The sequence below is a fragment of the Populus alba genome, chromosome 10, assembly GCF_005239225.2.
Source record: "Populus alba chromosome 10, ASM523922v2, whole genome shotgun sequence".
Lineage (NCBI taxonomy): Eukaryota > Viridiplantae > Streptophyta > Magnoliopsida > Malpighiales > Salicaceae > Populus > Populus alba.
In genome coordinates this window covers 21,595,735-21,615,568 of record NC_133293.1, presented here as the reverse complement: position 1 = coordinate 21,615,568, position 19,834 = coordinate 21,595,735, and the positions used below count along the sequence as shown (strand labels likewise).

At 34.4% G+C, this 19,834-nt stretch overlaps 2 protein-coding genes and 3 long non-coding RNA genes across 6 annotated transcripts; 4 read left to right on the top strand and 1 right to left on the bottom strand.

Moving 5' to 3' along the window:
• The first annotated feature begins 175 nt into the window (after positions 1 to 175).
• LOC118060163 (ACT domain-containing protein ACR11) lies at positions 176 to 3,925 on the top strand. The gene is made up of 10 exons (XM_035073328.2): positions 176 to 591; positions 1,255 to 1,312; positions 1,408 to 1,533; positions 1,716 to 1,810; positions 2,050 to 2,134; positions 2,240 to 2,296; positions 2,598 to 2,653; positions 2,909 to 3,014; positions 3,145 to 3,213; positions 3,310 to 3,925. Exons 1-10 carry the CDS (start codon positions 467 to 469, stop codon positions 3,370 to 3,372), a joined length of 840 nt encoding a protein of 279 aa, XP_034929219.1. The 5' UTR covers positions 176 to 466; the 3' UTR covers positions 3,373 to 3,925.
• A 180-nt stretch (positions 3,926 to 4,105) lies between these two features.
• On the top strand, positions 4,106 to 5,771 carry LOC118060165 (uncharacterized). The gene is made up of 2 exons (XM_035073330.2): positions 4,106 to 5,161; positions 5,386 to 5,771. The coding sequence occupies exons 1-2, from the start codon at positions 5,106 to 5,108 to the stop codon at positions 5,636 to 5,638; spliced, it is 309 nt and encodes a 102-aa protein (XP_034929221.1). The 5' UTR covers positions 4,106 to 5,105; the 3' UTR covers positions 5,639 to 5,771.
• Positions 5,772 to 7,203: 1,432 nt separating this feature from the next.
• On the bottom strand, positions 7,204 to 9,059 carry LOC118060164 (uncharacterized). Its single transcript, XR_012170855.1, has 2 exons — positions 8,616 to 9,059; positions 7,204 to 8,423 (listed from the first exon to the last, which is right to left on the bottom strand). It is a non-coding gene; the product is annotated as an uncharacterized lncRNA (long non-coding RNA).
• Positions 9,060 to 11,531: 2,472 nt separating this feature from the next.
• Positions 11,532 to 12,574, top strand: LOC118060167 (uncharacterized). Its single transcript, XR_004689392.2, has 3 exons — positions 11,532 to 11,817; positions 11,979 to 12,325; positions 12,433 to 12,574. It is a non-coding gene; the product is annotated as an uncharacterized lncRNA (long non-coding RNA).
• Positions 12,575 to 16,871: 4,297 nt separating this feature from the next.
• Positions 16,872 to 19,609, top strand: LOC118060161 (uncharacterized). 2 transcript variants are annotated; one of them, XR_004689391.2, is made up of 4 exons: positions 16,872 to 18,813; positions 18,976 to 19,061; positions 19,144 to 19,247; positions 19,382 to 19,609. It is a non-coding gene; the product is annotated as an uncharacterized lncRNA (long non-coding RNA). The 2 variants fall into 2 exon arrangements; XR_004689390.2 differs by having other exon boundaries at positions 16,879 to 19,061.
• Positions 19,610 to 19,834: the final 225 nt, after the last annotated feature.

Sequence of the window (19,834 nt, the reverse complement as noted above, 5' to 3'; positions counted from 1 at the left end):
TTAACCAAGAATGTCTCTATTGTGAGACCGTCCCCATGGCCCCCAGAAGAGGATAAAAAGAAAGTACCGCGTACCTTTATTCTTTTTTTCTTGAACTGAATATAAAGTTCATTTATCCATGGATAAAAAGAAATAATACGGTACAAGAAAAAAAAAAAAACAGAGAAATGAAGATCAGATGAGGAATGGACGTTAGAGATAAATTGCAAGAAAAAAACACAAAGAGAGAAAGATAAAGAGATAGGATTTATATATATATATATATTAAATGCTCATTTTCCTTCTCATGGCTGATATTACAAAACTCCTATACTCCTCCTTCCTTCTCAAATCCTCTCTGTCTTTCTTGGAATTAGCGATGTTCTTTCATTTGGGCTCTTGTTTTTCTTTGGTTTCTCGTCTATAGTTGTTGCTGGGAAGACATTTTTTTTGTTCTTGAAAGAAAGAGAGATATAGAAGGATCGAAATGGCTGTGTCCTTGGCTTTTGCCAATCTTGCATTTCAGTTTAATAATGTTAAAGTTGTTGAAAATCCCTTGTGTTTTGGCTTGGCTCCTACACAACTTCCTTATTTATGCAAGGAAAGAAGAAGGTATGCCCACTTTCAGCCATTGTTTCCTGTTTTTAAGTTTTCTTGTAATAAAGTTTTGAGTAATATATATATATATATATTACTCATATATATATTTTACTTGTTTATAGTCTGTGACTCTGAATTTGACTGCTTCAGCTTGAACGCTCAAGTTTCAATCTTTTGTGAACAAAGATCTTGGGATTATCTCTATGGTTCTGTTGGTTTGATTAAGAACTTGAGTGTTGAAAACAGCAACAACCCATTTAAATGTGACTGATTTCCTTCATTTTTGTTGGATAATTTTCTCTCCATGTCAAGCTCTTTAAGTTTTCTAGTGGTTTAAGGAATGGCCAGAGCCAACTCCTGAATCCCCTATTACTAATAACAGTGGCAGCTAGATTTGCCCTTTTCATGTTTCTAACAAAACCTCCACACTTGAAAATTACTACTCATTACACAATTTCACTTCTTGTATCAATCTCCTAATGGCTCATTAACTTGGATTAGTTGCTAAACCTTTTGCTATCAATAGAATGGTAAAAGGAATAGCTGACTAAGAACTCATCAGCTACAAAGATAGCTGCTAAACGTTGTCATGATTTTGTATAAAAATACATCTTTACTTCATCATCCTTTGTTGTCACGGTACTTTCTCCTAATTATATACATGATTGTTGCCAGATTGCCATCTTCCAGGACAATAATCATTCCAGGAGCTTCATCGGCTCCAACCATTGAGGTGTGGAGCAGCTCTTGCTGTTTTATGGGATTTGAGAGCATAAGAACTAGCGAATTACTTTGTCTCCTGAACTGATGAAATGGTGTGTTAAACAGGATGGAAGTCAAAATGACACTGATGCAATTCCAACTCCCAAAGTTATAATTGACCAAGACGCCGATCCAGATGCGACCGTGGTGGAGATAACCTTCGGAGACCGCCTTGGTGCTCTTCTGGATACGGTATGGAGTCATGTACTTGCTGAGATAGTCATGAGATTTGTCTTTCTTTTGCTGTTGACATATTTGTTTAGGATCTTCAGATTTTTCTGATTATGAAACTTTTAGTTCTGAATTACTCATCATTGCCTTCTGGTTAGCATACACAGACTATTGTGAGCAAACTATGATTAAATGCCTTACAGATGAACGCGCTTAAAAACCTAGGGCTGAATGTTGTCAAGGCTAATGTCTTTTTGGATTCTTCTGGGAAGCACAACACATTTTCCATCACTAAAGCGTAAGTTACATCCTATATGTTATGTTCACTTGCTTACAAAAGAAGAATTTTTTTTTTTATTTTATCAACGTGTTCTCTTTTATATGCTTAACTTGATATTCGTCAGGATCAAATCCATGGCTCGTGCAAACGAGTTTCTGACTTTGTATTCTTTTTGTTCGATGAGCCATATGATTCTGTTATTGCAATAGCTTTTTAGCAGCAAATCTGACTGCCCCTTGCTATGAGCTTTTCTTCAGTAGTACTGGTCGAAAAGTTGATGACCCAGAACTGCTCGAGGCCATTCGTTTGACAATCATAAACAATTTGCTTCAGTATCACCCGGTAATCATTTTTGGATGTCCTTTTCTTCTCTTTAGGTATCTTTAAAGAATTACTCTTGTGAGATGCGCATCTCCTTATATGCTTAACTTAATGACTGTCAAACAGGAATCAAGTTCTCAGTTAGCAATGGGGATTGCCTTTGGAGTAGAGCCACCGAAACAGGTTTCACTTTGTTCATTCCATCTTAATATGTTATTAACTTCTGAAGTTGTTGTTGGCTTTACTCTATAGTTAAATATTGTCCGGCAAACTCCAAGAGTTGGGGTAAGGGTGTCATAGCTTCGTGGCACAGATGCTATTTGTAGTTGTATTTACCCTTGTCCTCAACTTTCTGTTTCCTCATGAAGAAACTGATGCCATTAGGGATGAACGATTCGTCTATGAATTATTTAGAGAAGATTTAAGCCCTAAATTATAAGTCATAGCTCAAAATTTCTGTTATTCTGCTTCTGCAATTCCTCAGGTTGATGTGGATATAGCAACGCATGTAAAAGTCAAAGATGATAGTCCTGACCGAAGGTAACTTCTGCTTTGATTTCTTATTGAGATATGACGGGCTTTTTCCATCCTGAAAACCCCTATTACTGCAACAATAACGATGTAAATACACGTTTTTCTCACAGCCATGCTCCTGAAAATCCTTTCAAGTTTTTATTATGAATTGCTTTGTACAAGCTGGAAAACACTTGTCTCCTTAAAGAACAATACTTTCTGTTTTTAGTGTTCAGCATGTGAACAGCAATTGCTAAAGGGTCGACTGTATTTCTGTGGCAGCTTGCTTCTTGTGGAGGCAGCTGATCGCCCAGGATTGTTGGTGGATCTTGTAAAGGCTATCACTGACATCAATATTGCTGTTGAATCAGGAGAATTTGACACTGAGGTGATTATTTATCTGCATACATCTGCACCTCTGGATTTCCTTTCCTTTCCTCTGTATCTTTCTCTTAATTCGCAACACAAATAAGCCTTGGCATTACAGCCACACTGATATTGCTTACTTTGGCATCTAGGGGTTGTTGGCCAAGGCAAAATTTCATGTCAGCTACAAGGGTAAAGCCATCAGCAAGCCTCTTCAACTGGTAAGAAATATCGAAGCCTAAAACCTACAACTAGTCTGTCGTTGACGCTACCCTCGTGTTCTCGTTATGAACGTGTTGCTTCATCAACTTTGGCAGGTTCTTGCTAACAGTTTGCGATATTTCTTGAGGCGACCATCGACCGAGGAGGGAAGTTTTTGAGCCGTGCTAGAAAATGACCAGATTCATGATCATATACTCGACGAAGATCGTAATTTAATCTCCACAGGGGAAATGTAGAAACAAATGTCACATTAATCTGCATATAGCTATCACACTGGTCGCACTTAAACTATGGACAATGAATCATTAGTCTTACCACAGTGTCACTGTCTCTTTAAGGAAAAAAAATATATGTATAATGTATGGGGTTTTGTTGCGAAGATCACTGAAAGCAGATGGCAGTTCAGTTACAAGAACATGTAAAGCAAAGCCTAGCCGCGACGCCATGGATCACCTTTATTGTGAAGAAGTAACTGATACCTTGGATTCCCATGAACAGTTTAGCTGAACTGAACAAACCGAAATGTCTGTACTGAATTAAGCTGGTTTGATTCGGTTTGAACCTATATCCGCGCAACCACTACAGATTAGGGTAAGTTATGCCATCAGCCTGGTCGTTGACTAGCAGGGTCATAGAGCAATGCAGGGAAGGCATTTCTTTTCTTTCGCAAGTCTAAGACCCAACAATAAAATCATGGTGGTTTTGTTTATAGTTATCAAATCTGGCTAGGCTTTTCAAGAGTATGTTTAAAATTATGGTAATGATTGCAATTCAAAATATTTTTTTATTTAAAAATATATTAAAATAATATTTTTTTTATTTTTAAAAATTTATTTTGATATCAACATAAAATATGAAAATATTAAAAAAATAAAAAAAAAATACAATTTATATTGTGTTTCCAAATATGCTCTAAAACAACTTGGTAACTTAATGAACTGGACTTGGTAAGACCGACTTTGTTTTTAAATTGCCTGGGAGATAACTTGGTCAAATTTTAATAACTTGACATGTTAACCCACGACTTAAATGACCAAGTTAAAACTAGAGTGGGATTCATTTAACTATTTTCTTTTAATTTTTGTTCAAAAAATTATCATTTTAGTTTTTAATTTATTATTTTTTTCTTAAATAAATTTGTTCAAAACAATATCATTTTATTGAAAAATACAAGAAACCCCCTGGGTCAATTTACAAACTTGCGGGTTAACTCACCCTCACTTACAACCCTAATCCTTGGACCGGGTCACGACCCAAATGTTCTTGTAAATATGGTTATGACAAATTATCCTTGTTGCGACGATATTTGTGTCCGAACCAAGTGGGGTTCAGATTGTCACGACCTGTCAATGGGTTCGGTCAGAAGAGCCGGAAGGCGGTATTCTTTATGGGTGCGGGCCAGGATAGATGATGGAAGACCAAGCAGCCATATGTGGATAAGAATGGTCCCCAAAAGCTACCAATCTTTCAGGCATGGGTAAAGCTTGCATAGTGGCTTCATTGGACATGATAGTGTTCTGATTTGGAATAATTTTGTGAGATTTTCTTTTATTTCACATTCAATCCAATTATATGATTGGTCTACTCGTCGTGATTTTTTTTCCCAGTAAAAAATAAACTATTGATTATGAAATTGTGCGCTATGGATCTGGCCAACTGATCATGAATGATTGCTTGAGGAACAGTCATCTCTTTCAATATCTGGAGGCTTAGCAGTTGAAATAGACAATGACGTATGTGAAATGGTCCCAAACAAAATCTCCATAGAAATGAGAGATATGGATAACACCCCCCCATGCCTTCTTGCTCTGAATATATATATAATGTTCCTATGCCTTATATATGATGCACGAACCATCCACATTGTTTGGAGCTTGGCAAAGACAGAGAGATGTCTTCTGGGACGTTTGCCAGAGGTGCACACACCATGAATTCCATGTTTTTCATGTAAGGCCTCCAGCTTTCTTTCTTTCCCTTTTCTTTTCAAAGCTTGTAGTGTATATTGAACCGGCCGGTTCGATAGTTTGAGTCGATGGTAAATCAGATCCATGGAATAAACTTCTTGGAAAAACAAGTGTTTGTATGTAGCTATAACTTATGGCTAGATCATTAACGTTTTGGTCTGATTCTTATTGATCAATATTACTATATCTTTGTGAAAACATATATAGGCCAATGATTCGAAAAACCTACCACAAGAAAAGTTCTGCTGGCACAATATGTGAGACAATGAAGGTGGATGCTGAGGAAGTGAGGAACAATAAGAGCCACGTGGGAGAGACTGACAGCAATTGTTGGGTTCCACATGAGAGGACTGGAATTTATTATCCAAAGGGCCAAGAGAAGGTGGTGGACGGCGTACCTCCAGCAGCCGGAAAGGATGTTGATGTGGTCAATTGGTTTTCACACCATGGGGAATATTGAGCATATTTTATTGTTCTAATATTTAAAGCTTATATATGAAACCCGATTCTTGTATTCGGATTAAATCCGAAAATCACAGAGAATGTGTGCTTAGCATTATGAAAAAATTGAGAGCAGTGCTTTAACCATTCTATATTTATAGTTATTATTTTAACATTTACAAAATGACGCATCCCACAGTCATAATGAGACAAAGACAGAGAAGTTTGTCTTTGGGATCATTTTAGAGAGAATTCTGCACTGGGAGACACGTTCTTATTGTTCCCATCTTTTCTATTTAGAAATAGGATCTAAACGCTACCAAAGCTATTCACAACTTCAGCAAACACGGCCCGGCATGGTATATATAGCTTCAATATATAACTCATTTCAATACTTGTATTGCGAATTTGTACCATCAAGTTCTTGTTAAAAAAAAAAACTGCAGAAGCGTAGAGAGGCATTGTTGAAGAGGAATACTTACTGTGAGAGTTATTGCTCAGGCATCGAACCTTCTCTAACCCAGGAGGCTAGGAATTGTACCTTTCTATCTGTAGATTACAGATTTTGGTGTTGCAGAACTAGAGAGAAAGATATTGACTGCTATACTGGATATGTCAGTGAGCTTGTTTTCCTTGTTTTAGACTTGCGTTGGAGAGCATTAACTGATGAAATGATCTTCACAAAAACGCTCTAAACATGTGAAAAGGGTCCTCGTTTATGCCTGGGAGAGCTCTAACATCTGTTTTCTGGGGAATAGTTGCTGATCGCTATGGTCGAAAACTACGTTGTTAGTGACCTCTACATTTCAAGTCATGTTGTTACCATTATTATCTTAGGATTTTCTATTTCAAGAATCTCATTTTTTCTTCTTCTTGATTACTGACCGGTCTCAGGGTCATTTTCAAAACACTCTTCGGCCTTGGTGTAAACTAGACAGAGCATGGTTTCCATATCACTCAAACGCCATGATCATATGCAAGCATGTATATGGGCCACCCATTGAAACCTTCTGGGCCACCATTTCCATTATAGATCATTATTAAAAAGGGCTCAGGAATGTGCTCTAAACTACACAGAGCTTGGTTACGTTGATGTTTCTATTCTCTGTTAGTGCTAAATATTCAAGCATGCATATGATAAACATTAATAATGATTTACTGCGCGGATTTCATTTCATGAGCTTGCATATCAGCATTTTACAATTTTCAGGTCAAAAGTGGGCCATGGTGACCTTTAAAACTGGAGAGAGACCACCAAGATCTTGGGCCTTTTTTCAAGTCTTGCGGGCCTCCATTTTGGACGAACTAAAAAAACCCAACACACCTATTTAACCCATTTACCCACGGGTTGATCATGCCGACTTGCGCAGCCGGAACTTATAACTAACAGATATGTTATTTTGCTTACTGAATACAATTGTTTTCCTGTGTAGAGTGAATCACAGTTTGGAATCTGACAACATTATCGAGATTTTATGATCTCTGCTTTCTAGTTTGTGCCTGCTGCTTGCAAGTTTGTTGGATTTTAACAGAATAAAATGCAAAGGCTAGCAATTATCATACCTCTTCTGAAAACTTCACACCTTTATTGATCATACCAGTGCTTATTTAAACAACAAAAGAAAAGCTTAAATGCAAGTAACAAGCAGCACAATCAGCTGCTGTTACGTAACAGAATTGAAATAAAGATAATGACTAAATAAAAAGGTTTATATCAATCCTAACAGAACTTGACAAATTCAAAACAACAAGTGTTTTATTAAATCTAAAACTTATATCAGCTTCTACATCAGCAGATTCAACATCAGCAGCTTCTGAGGCATCAATTCAACAAAGTTCCTTGTCCCCAAGACTCGGTTGTTTTCTTGGCATGCAATCTACAGAGAAAATAACAAAACTTCCACCATTACAAGAAATTCCATGTCAAGAATAATAGAAAAATCATTCCCATTTGCATCTAATCCGGTGAGCGTGCCGGAATTCCCAGGTCAGAACCAGTGTTTTATTAGGTCTCCTCAGTATATACCTCTCCACCAACATATAGCACCCAAATTCCTTCCATTCCTTTGCTTCTCCTTCAAATCTCTCCACTCCCTTCACCTTGTCTTTCCCTCTAACCCAACCGAAGCTTTCTTGATCCCTAATGATCTTCTCAATGATTACTCTGTCCAAACCAACAGATGGTACTGCTTCTCCCTCCTTGTCTAACCCCTCAAACCATTTTATCCTATCAATGACCTTTGCATTTTGACAATTCTCCATCCCAAAGACATAAACCACTTCAGTTTCAACATCTACATCAAATGCAATAGAATCACCCGCGGTACTATTATCATTACAATTGCTGCAAGAGAAAATCCTGACCCATTGTTGTTTAAGAGTCATTTCATAGAACCTTGACCTTGTCACCTGATTTGGCAATGCCACGTTCTTTTCCTTGATAAACATGAAAGGGCAATACCATTTACCAACGACAACAGCATCAGAACTCCCACGAGACAAAGGGAAATCGAATTCCGGAAGGCATCCTCGCAGCGAATGGTCAAGGCCAGAAACATCATCTAACTGGAAATTAATTACTCCTCTTTATTTCAGAAGACATACGGTGAAGGCTTTGTAAGCGTTTAGGATCATGACCATCCGAGGCAAGAGACTTGAACCGAAAACCAGAGCCCCCTCTTGTAATGTAGAACTGTTGATGTTTATTGGAAGCATCTAATGGTTTTGGTCCCACGTCGTGAATAACTTCGCAGGAAAAACAGAACTTATAGCCGCTCTTCGCCCCACAAGATGTGTAAGCAAGCCTACAGAATTAATTAAGCCAAATTAGTGACTTGTTTATATTTTTCTGAATAACTAATCAAACCCATCATGATTCAATATTTAAGACAAAAACAAGATTCTACACATAAGCTAGCTAAAGGGGTTAGAATAGGTTCGGTGCCTTATCATAATTATATATATGTGCCTTGATAAAAAGAAAGAAATTTGCCTACCCTCTTTGGCATCCAAAACCCGAATTTAGGATGTAGTAAACACCAGCGGATAATGGCTTGTTTATAACTGGGATGGGCTGAATATAGATCCAGGAATTCATATTACATGCTTCCAGTACGGTGTTTTGCGGGAGTGGCAAGCCTGTAGTGATGTCAAACGACAGACAGGATCCAAAAATAGGGCATCTAAACCCAAAACAGTGTTTAAAATCGTTTTCAATATCTTGAATGACCAAGATACCGGTATCCGGACCATCTGGGGGAGGCAGTGAAAGAGCTGACCGATCTTTCTGATACATGGACAGCCGCCTTGTCACGTACATCCTGTAGATTCACGATCAGTTAATATGTGCTTCTTTCAAAATTAAGAAGAAATATTAGAAAGAGCAATATTAAGGAAGAATCCAAGTCCTTTTCTTTTAAAATATTTAAATATAATAGGAAGAAGAGGGTATATATAGCGTACATGGTTCAGCCTGTCTATCTCCGTTTTGATTGGATTGGCACAAGAAACAAACCAAGAGATAGAGTTTAAATTGGCTTTTGATTATCTATAAATAAATCATTAATCATTATCAACATTTGATTTGAAACCTTTAGTCTTTGAATTATCCGTTTACTAGTTTTTCTTTCTTACTAATTAACAAAGACCCCCTAAATTTTATTGTAAATCGCGTCATTATTAATCATAAATTAAACATTATATATCATATATTATATTATACTGAGAAAATAAAACAATATGTTGTTTTGTAGTTAAGAAAACATTGATCACAAACTCTTAACAAACTCACAAAATATATATTCTTATTTCAAAAAAAAAAAGATCATTAAAAAAGAATCAAACTTTTTTTATATATAAATATAATAAAAAAAGAAGATTATATATATTCTTATTAGCTTCAAGTGTGCATGGTTCAACTCGTCTCAATATTATGTTTTGGTTAGAATACTGGCCTGATAAATAAGGAACAACCCGAGTCTTTTATTTCAAAAATATATAAATGTAAGAGGAGGAGGAAGAGTGTAGAGTGTATATATAGCTAGTGTGCATGCATGTTTCAGCTTATCTAAATATTATTCTGTTTTGATTGGATTGGCTTAAAAAATAAGAATAGAATTTAAATTTGTTGATTATCAATAAATAAATAAAGCATTAATTGCCCGTCTCTTATTTTGACATTTTCTTACTTTTTATATAGGAATTTAATTAGAATTAATTTCTTGAATATTGGGTTCCTACTTAATTTTCCTGTATAATTTGAGTGCAGCCGGAAAATATTTTGTTAAAAATAAAAGCCCAAGAACCAGGGCCTCTATATATATCTTCTTTTTTATATAGCAACATGTCGCTTATTGTTATTGATTTGAGCCTTCAAGTGATCGAAAAATCAGACAACCGTTTTCTAGGGATACAAACCCATTTTGACCCATTTTCTTAGCCAAAATACCCTATGAACATAATAAGGACTTCAAAAAATCCATTTTTGGCATTAAGTCAAAATTTAAACAGTTATAAACAAAAACCAACTCGATTCAAAAATAAATTCCACACCCAAATCTAATTTTTTGGACAAAATAAATTAAAAAAAAACCTGAATAAATTTTTTTATTGTCAAATAAAACCTAATGACAACAAAAATAACAAGTCTAGTCACCAAAAAAAGTAAACGTTTATAAACTTTCTCTCCTCTCCACCGTAATTCAATAACTCTCTCTTCTTTTCCTCTTTTCTCTCAAGTCCAGAGACCATTCATGAAAAAAATTAAGTTTTGGACTAAAATGTAAAACCCTTATAAAAAAGGGATTATATTTGAAAAAAAACTAGGAAAAAAGACTTTGAGGGACTAAAAATGCTAAAAGCACGCCTTCACTACAATATAAAAAAAAAACAGTCTAGAACTTTGTTCAATTAACAAATCTGGTCCTTGGATTTTCAATTGTGCCCAATCAAGAAAATTGAACTTGAATTTTCCGAACCATGTATATCAATTTAATGAAAAAAACCTTCTTTGAACATCATGAAAAATTAGTGCAAAGTTAATCAGGACAAATTATCCATCTAAACCTTGAAAAAACCAAGTTTGGAAGGATCAAATCGGAAAAAAATCAAATAACAAAAAAATAATAATGGACAAAAAAAACTCATGACAATAATTTTGCGCTTGGATGAACAGTAAAATCTGCAACTATTCTAGTTATTATATATATATAATTAGAATTGTGATTGTGATGGGCAAAGTAGCATTTTTATGACCAGTACTGAAGCAAATAATATATATGCACACACGGTTTTCCATTTTGGAAATTATCAATGCACGATCGTAGTAGGCTTTCAAAACATACAAGGTTTGCTCCTTTTTAAAAAAAAATAAAATCTAAAACAGTATTATTTTGTAAAAAGGCAAGAAAATATAAAGGAGAAAGAACAGGTTGTCTCTTGACCGAACTCCAGATTAAAAGGCCACCTAATTGATATACCGGGCCAAGCTGAGTGAGGTCCAGATCCTCTGGCTATAGTTTTACGGTGACGAACAAACATAAAATTAAACATATCATTAAAAAAAAACAGAGAGGTGGACTAACAAATCTTTGTACGGTGCCTTGCAGATCAGATCTGTAACAAATCCCTGCAATTACATGCCAAAAAGTTGTAACGGCTCAAAAAGCAAAACTTGAACCACTGTACGCCGTGTGAGGTGGACTAACACCGTACGCAATGGCAGCACTCGCCACCCCACCACGTACGTACGATACGAGATTTATTTGTGCTGGGATATTTATTTGTGCAAGAAAACCAAAAAATAATTGTCGGTAGTGTGCGTGCTGTAAAGTTCACTCCTGCAAACACCATATCCCAGCGCAAAGTTCACAAAAGAATTGTCATCACTTTCAAATGACATTTATGTACCTTCATATTGCTTCTTTCCTGCTTGTTTTTGTTTTCTTGAATTTGTTGTCTGTGCTCTTCTGTTTTCTGAGTGTTGGGAACTTCGTTATTGGTGCTCTGAGTGTTCTGAGTGTTGGGAATTTCTGATTCCTTTATTCAAAAATTGTATGATGCTATTGTTTAGTTTCTTAAATGAAGTACTTTTCGACCCTGCTTTTCATGATTGCAGACGTGCTACCTGGTTTACGGCAAGGGCAAGAAAAGATGTCTAAAAGTGATCCATCTTCTTCCATCTTCATGGAGGATGAAGAGGTGTGTTGTGGTTTTATACATGGAGAATTTTAAAAAGGTTGCTATGCTGGGGAATTTACATGCCCGAAAATATATAGATACCCAGCATGCTGCAGCAGTGCATATTTTACTTAAACTTTCAATGCCTTGGTTTTTTATTCTTTTTATCATCTGTTTCATAGGTAGAGGTAAAAACAAAGATAAAGAAGGCATACTGCCCCCCGCAAATTGTTGAAGGAAATCCTTGTCTGGAATACATTAAACACATTAAATGGTCTTCTATCTCCTAGCTGGATCTAGACAAGGAGTAGGTCTAGGGCTTTTTCATCTAAAACCAGCAAGATTCTCAATCTCTAGCCGCCCCCTTTATTTTCTCTGTTAACTAAAAAAGACAAGACCTTTCCATTTCTTCACATCAGCAGCAACCAGCAACAATGGAAGAGAATGACCAAACCCCTCCATCTGAAGAGATGCGATCCCTCACTGTCACCCCTTCAGCTTCATCCTCATCAAATCCCACTACACCCCAGTAATTATTTTCTCTCTATATATATCTTTTCTTCCGATGAAAATTTTAATTGGTTTGCGTAAAGTTGTGATCTTTTTTGGATTTTGTTGATGGGCTTTGATTTCCAGGTTGTTAAGTTTAGAGGAAAAGTTTCAGCTTGTGAGAAGCGTTGGTGAAGAATGTATTCAAGAAGATGAACCACGTCATCTTCTTGAGAAAAAACCACTACCCATTTGCTATGATGGTTTTGAACCTTCTGGGATGCACATTGCTCAGGTATATTCTTTTTTGTTGTTTCAGTCCAGTTTTTCTTTTGCTCCTCGTGTATTTTGTTGTTAGTGATGAAAATTTAGTCTACTTGGTTAGTCTTTATTGATGATTCTGAGGCTTTAAGGTTACATCTTCTTGGAAGAGTTATCAAATTCAGATGTTGATTAATAACCTGTGAAGTAGTATTGATTTCAATTTTTAGTTTTACTTTGTCAGCCTGGAGGCATTTGCTATTGATTGTGCCTCGGTACCTTAACTTCGCATAGATTTTGTCGTTAAGACAAAAACAAAATTCTATACATAACCCCGAGGGGTTAGACTACGTTCGATGCCTTCTTAGCCTGCTCACCCTTTCCTTTGAACCTGAACTGGTCGAGAGAGATGAACCCGCACCACATTTTCTAACTTTCGAACCGACCTGAGTGCAAATAAATATAACGTAAGCTGCATATATATATATATATATATATATAGTGAAAGAGCTGGCCGATTTTTCTGATACATATACAGCCGCCTTGTCACGTGCATCCTGTAAATTCACGATCAGTTAATTTGTGCTTATTTCAAAACAAAAAAAAAAGAAGAAATATTAGAAAGAGCATTAAGGAAGAATCCAAGTTTTTTTCTTTTTAAGTATATAAATATAATAGGAAGAAGAGGGTATATATAGTGTCAAATATTAAATATATTAGAAAGAGCATTAAGGAATAATTTATTTTGTCAAACACAAGAAAACGTTAGCCTTTAGGTAAAGATAAAGTAATAGCTCAAGTAATTCTTTTGTACCTTAACACCAAAAATGCACACAAAAATTACAAGAGGAAAATGTACTGTTGGTCTTGTACCCTTCTCTTTTCTCCTCTACGCTTTGCTAAAATTACCAGAGAAACACCAGCAATGAAAACCATTAAAACCTCATTCAAGTACTTGAAGGCAGAGGTGACATATTCTTGCTCTGGATGCACATAATCGATCAATTTCACCAAAAAATTTTAAATACAATCCTCAAAACATAACTATTTCAGTTCATCATTTTTCAACAAGTAGTCTTACACAAGGCTTACTTGTGTGCCTCTATCAATCCTCGTGGTTATTTCTTGCAATCAATCAAACAATTAATACAAACACTAGTAAAATTAAAGAACGGGCACACAAATTTTATGGCAATATTATGGTCAAATACATGTCAAAAGTGATGGCAGAGGTTGCCACCATTGTTATTTCAATTATACTTATTATTTTTTTTGCACATTCCGGAATATATAGGGTTAAAGATGTTAAAAAAACCCTATGAATCATCCTATGATATTATTATTTTTTGAGCTTTTATATGTCTGAGTTTTATTCAGCTTTTATAATGGTATTATGTGAATCAATGTTTGGCTTTCTTATTATGATGAGAGTAAGTATTGAATTGTTTGTTCAATACTTGTAGGAAAATTTTACCATCAAGTGTTTGTTAAAAAAAAATATTAAATTAAAAGTTTTGTGGCATGCATAATGTTAGATGATGGGTATTCTTGTTGGATCAAGGGGGTTACAAATGTGTTAAAATAATTTAAGTAATACCATCAAGAGAAATTTTTATAGAATGATTCATAGGGTGTTTTCACATCCTTAACACTATATATTCCGGAACGTGAAAGAAAAATAATAAGCATAGTTGAAATGATAAGGTTGGCAGCCTCCATCACCACTTTTGACACATATTTGACCATAATATTGTTATAAAATTTATGTATCTGACCTTTAATTCCATTAGTGTTTGTATTAATTGATTGATTGTTTGCAATAACTTTTTTTTCATTATAAGATAATTGATTAAAGATGCTAACCATAACTGAATTTAAAAAAAAACTAAATAACCAAAACATGGTTCCAATTGCAATAACAAAAACAAGAGTGTTGTTACTGTGATGTTTAATTATATCACTCAAAGCAATTAATTAAAACCAATGAAGTTGTTGAGAAAACAAATACAAAATAAGCATAAATGTAATTTCGAAACATTTTAACTTGAAAAAAATATTTAAATTAAAGAAAAAAAAATACAAAGTTGAAAATTTTAAATGCATGCACATAAGATTTGTCATCACTATCTATAGAAGAAATTAAAGTTTTAGTGGTTTTAGGGAATTATCAGTATCTGCTAGCTGTTGAAAATTAATGTTTTTATTACTTTTGGCATATATATCTGGAACCAAAACCATTCTGTTCAGATCAATGCACTGAAAGAATTACGACCCTGCAAAGATACCCCCCTTTTGTCTTATGAGTCTCCAAAAAAAAAAACTTTTGGAAAGTTCTGAGCTGAAATATCAAAGAAAAACAATGAATGACCAATTAATTATCAGAAATCGCTAATTATCTGTTAATCCAAGACTCAAGATTACTAACACAGGAAAAATATAAGAAGAACATTTTGAGATAAATCAACCGGGCATCTAACCTGTAGAAATAGCAGCGATGGAAAAAAGAAGCAAAGCAACCAAGAAAATCCCTCTCCCCGCCATCGGAAGAACTTTATAAAATCCCTTTCCCCGCCTTGTCACGTACATCCTGTAAATTCAGCTTATTTCAAAACAAAAAAGAAGAAGAATAAATATTAGAAAGAGCATTAAGGAAGAATCCAAGTTTTTTTCTTTTTAAATATATAAATATAATAGGAAGAAGAGGGTATATATAGTGTCAAATATATAAATATATTAGAAAGAGCATTAAGGAATAATTTATTTTGTCAAACACAAGAAAACGTTAGCTTTAGGTAAAGAAAAAGTAATAGTTAAAGTAATTCTTTCATATCTTAACACCAAAAATACACACAAAGATTACAAGAAAAAAATGTACTGTTGATCCTTTACCCTTCTCTTTTCTCCTTCAAGTACTTGAAGCCAGAAATGACATATTCATGCTCTGGATGCACATAATCGATCAATTTCATCAAAAAATTGTAAAATACAATCCTCAAAACATAACTATTTCAGTTCATATTCTTCTACAAGTAGTCTTACACAAGGCTTACTTGTGTGCCTCATCAATCCTCGTGGGTATTTTTTTTTTAATTTTATTTTGTGGTTTTTTTACTTAAGTTTCAATATATTTTTTTTAATCTAAAATGTTTCAGTATTGTATTTATGTTTTTTTTGCATTTTTTTCTTAACAATTTTTTTCATTTTAATTGCTTAAGTAAACATTATAGTTACGATGCTCTTGCTTCTTTTGTTGTAATTGGATTCATGATTTGATTATTTAGTTTTTTAATTTCTGTTGTGATTAACATTATTAATCAATTGTCTTATAATGAAAAAAAAAATCTTGCAAACAATCAAACAATTAATACAAACACTAGTAAAATTAAAGATCGGGCACACAAATTTTATGACAATATTATGGTCAGATATGTGTCAAAAGTGGTGGCAGAGGCTACCACCATTGTTATTTCAACTATACTTATTATTTTTCTTGCACATTGGTATATATAGGGTTAAAGATGTTAAAAAAACCCTATGAATTATCCTATGATATTTTTATTTTTTGGGCTTTTATATGTTTGAGTTTTATTCAGTATTTATGATGGTAATATGTGAATCAAGTTTTGGCTTTCTTATTATGATAAGAGTAAGTATTGAATTGTTTGTCCAATACTTGTAGGAAAATTGTATCGTCAAGTGTTTGTTAAAAATAAAATACTAAATTAAAAGTTTCGTGGCATGCATAATGTTGGATGATGGGTATTTTTGTCGGATCAAGGAGGTTACAAGTGTGTTAAAATATCTAAAGTAATTCTTTCATACCTTAACATTAAAATGCATGCAAAAATTACTAGAGAGAAATACATTGTTGGTCTTAGACCCTTTTCTTTTCCCTTCTACGTTTTGCTAATGTGTTATGCTTTGAGGATTGTATTTTACAATCTTTTGGTAAAATTGATCAATTTTATACATCCATAGCAATAATATATATATTATCTATGCCTTCAAGTACTTGAATGAGGTTTTAATGGTTTTTATTGCAAGTGTTTCTCTGGAAATTTTAGCAAAACATAGAGAGGAAAAGAGAGGGGTACAAGACCAACAATGTATTTTGTTCCAGTAATTTTTGCATGCATTTTGGTGTTAAGATATGAAAGAATTACTTTAGATATTTTAACACACCCGTAACCCCCTTGATCGAACGAGAACACCCATCATCCAATCATCCAACACTGTGCATGCCATGAAACGTTTAATTTAACAATTTTTTTTTAACAAGCACTTGATAGTACAAATTTTCTACAAGTATTGGACAGACAATTCAATACTTACTCCCATTATAATAACAAAGCCAAAGTTGGATTCATATAGTACCATCATAAAAGCTGAATAAAACCTTAGATACATAAAAGCCCAAAAAATAAAAATATCATGGAATGATTCATAGGGTTTTTTCACATTCTTAACACTATATATTCCGGAATGTGAAAGAAAAATAATAAGCATGGTTGAAATAATAAGGGTGACAGCCTCCACCACCACTTTTGACACATATCTGACTATAATATTGTTATAAAATTTATGTATCCGACCTTTAATTTCATTAGTGTTTGCATTAATTGATTGATTATTTGCAATAATTTTTTTTTCATTGTACGATAACTGATTAACGATGCTAACCATAACTGAATATAAAAAAACTAAATAACCAAAGCATGGTTCCAATTGCAATAACAAGAGTGTTGTCACCGTGATGTTTAATTATATCACTCAAAGCAATTAATTAAAACCAATGAAGCTGTTGAGAAAACAAATGCAAAATAAGAATAAATGTAATATTGAGACATTTTAGATTAAAAAAAAAGTTAAATTAAAAAAAAGAAACTACAAAGCTGAAATTTTTAAATGCATGCACAAAAGATTTGTCTTCTATCTATAGAAGAAATTAAAGTTTTAGTGGTTTTAGGGAATTATCAGTATCGGCTAGCTGTTGAAAATTAATATTTTTATTACTTTTGGCATATATATCTGGAACCAAAACCATTCTGTTCAGATCAATGCGCTGGAAGAATTACGCCCCTGCAAAGATACCCCCCTTTTGTCTTATATGTCTCCAAAAACAAAAACTTTTGGAAAGTTCTGAGCTGAAATACCAAAGAAAAACAATGAATGACCAATTAATTATCAGAAATCGCTAATTATCTGTTAATCCAAGACTCAAGATTACTAACACAGGAAAAATATAAGAAGAACATTTTGAGATAAATCAACCGGGCATCTAACCTGTAGAAATAGCAGCGATGGAAAAAAGAAGCAAAGCAACCAAGAAAATCCCTCTCCCCTCCATCGGAAGAACAAAAACAAAGGAAAGAAAGAACTTTATAAATTAAATTGTAGTTTTGGAGAACAATCATTCTTATAGGGTTTCCCTCCGGGACTCTTGCATGGAAGTTTTGAAGGTTGATGAGTTTAGCTAGATGGATCGCTTCAGCTATCAGACAACCAGGCACACTCTAAATTTGGTTCTTCTTCTTTCTTTTTTTTTCTTTCTTTTTTATGGAAACATCTGGTCAGAATGTGGTGGTTTTGTGCCATTGCCAGACAAAAACTTGAGTGCTTGCATTAGTTTCATGCATGATCTGTAGAATTATTTGACAATCATCCTGGAATTATTTATTTTGTGATCCTTCTGTTCTCAAGTGTCCTCTATCCTAATCAAAACTTTTCATCAAAAAAAGAGCGATGAAGGGGTTTTAATTAAAAATATATATATTTTTTATCTTTATTTCAAATCGTGCTACTATCTTGATTCGTATGATGCTTTAGAAGCTGCAACAGATGATAAATAAAGGAAGGAAAGTCTCTTAAAGAATTGGCCTTAATTTGATGTCCTCCTGCATTGTCCATTGTTTTCTGGCTTTATGACATGGTTTAGAGTATATTTATTTTTATATTTTTAAATAGTTTTTACAACTTACACCCAAAATCCAAAATCTAAGGTGTATGTCGTATCTCATTCCTATTAAGCTATTACTCTTCACTGCTACCTTAATCACAGAAGCCAAGCCAGGACTACTGACAGATTCATTCCTGTAGAACAGCTTTATTTTATGCACTCACTTGTGCATTGTCTCTATTTATAAGTGTGACTATATTTTATATAAAAAAAAATCTAGTAGATATTCTCATTATGGGCTGAAAGCCCTAGAAAACTTGGAGGGCTGGGCTACACAACTGGGGATGATGGTGAAGTTCTGGCAATCACAGGTATCTATAACATTCAGAATTGTATTTGATGACCTTTCAATTCTATAATCATAAAAAAATTCCAAACAAAATAAATTCTTACTGAAACTTGATATAATACTTACGGTTACCATTTTCCCATATTTACAGAGGAAACTCACTGACAAATTGTTCAAATAATAGGTTTCGGCCTTCTTGTCTTTCAACTTTTGCTATATCCATGTGTGGAGAGGATTCTTGGACCGATAACAGGAGGTCGAATTGCTGGGGTAAATACTCAACAAACTATAGCATCTATGCATACTTTCTGCTTCCACCTATTCCTTTGTAACAATCTTTCGTTAAATGCAGGTTATATCCATACAGGATCGCAACCAAAGAGGAGCTGCTAATGGCGTAGCTATGACAACAGTGTCTCTTTTCAAAGCGGTCGGTCCTGCTGGAGGTGGTTCGCTGTAAGTTTTTCTATTGATTATATACCATTTATTTTCCTTAGATTATACCAAAACTGACTCGTTTTCTTTATTATTCTACAATTTTCCCATTGTTATGAATCAACCTGACCTTTTGATGTCCTGGAGCTTGACAGGCGATGTTAAAATGCAGGGGACCAGACTGTTTTCTTCATCCTGAATGTGGTTGAGTTCATTGGAGTGCTGATGACCTTCAAACCTTTCCGAGCACAAAAACAAGACAAACAAAAAAATGGGACCAACTAGTTTTCAAATGTAAACAAGGTTGAATATGTTTTTTTTTTTTTTGGCATGGTATTGATATCAGGACAAGGGTTATTGCATTTACAATCAAAGTTTTTTGACATCGTCTCTGAAGGCTTCATTTCCTTGCGGAGTACACCAATAAGATGACCCCTCAGGTATGGGCTTAGTGGACAACCCCTCCCAAGCCAGATGCGACGCTTTGTTTAGGCTTCCCTTGCTAGGGTTTCAGATAGAAGGGTTGTTCTGGATCGAGAGACCAGTTGGCTCTTCCTGCAGCCAGGCATAAATTAGCAATTCCTCCAATCTCCTTAAACCCGAAAGGC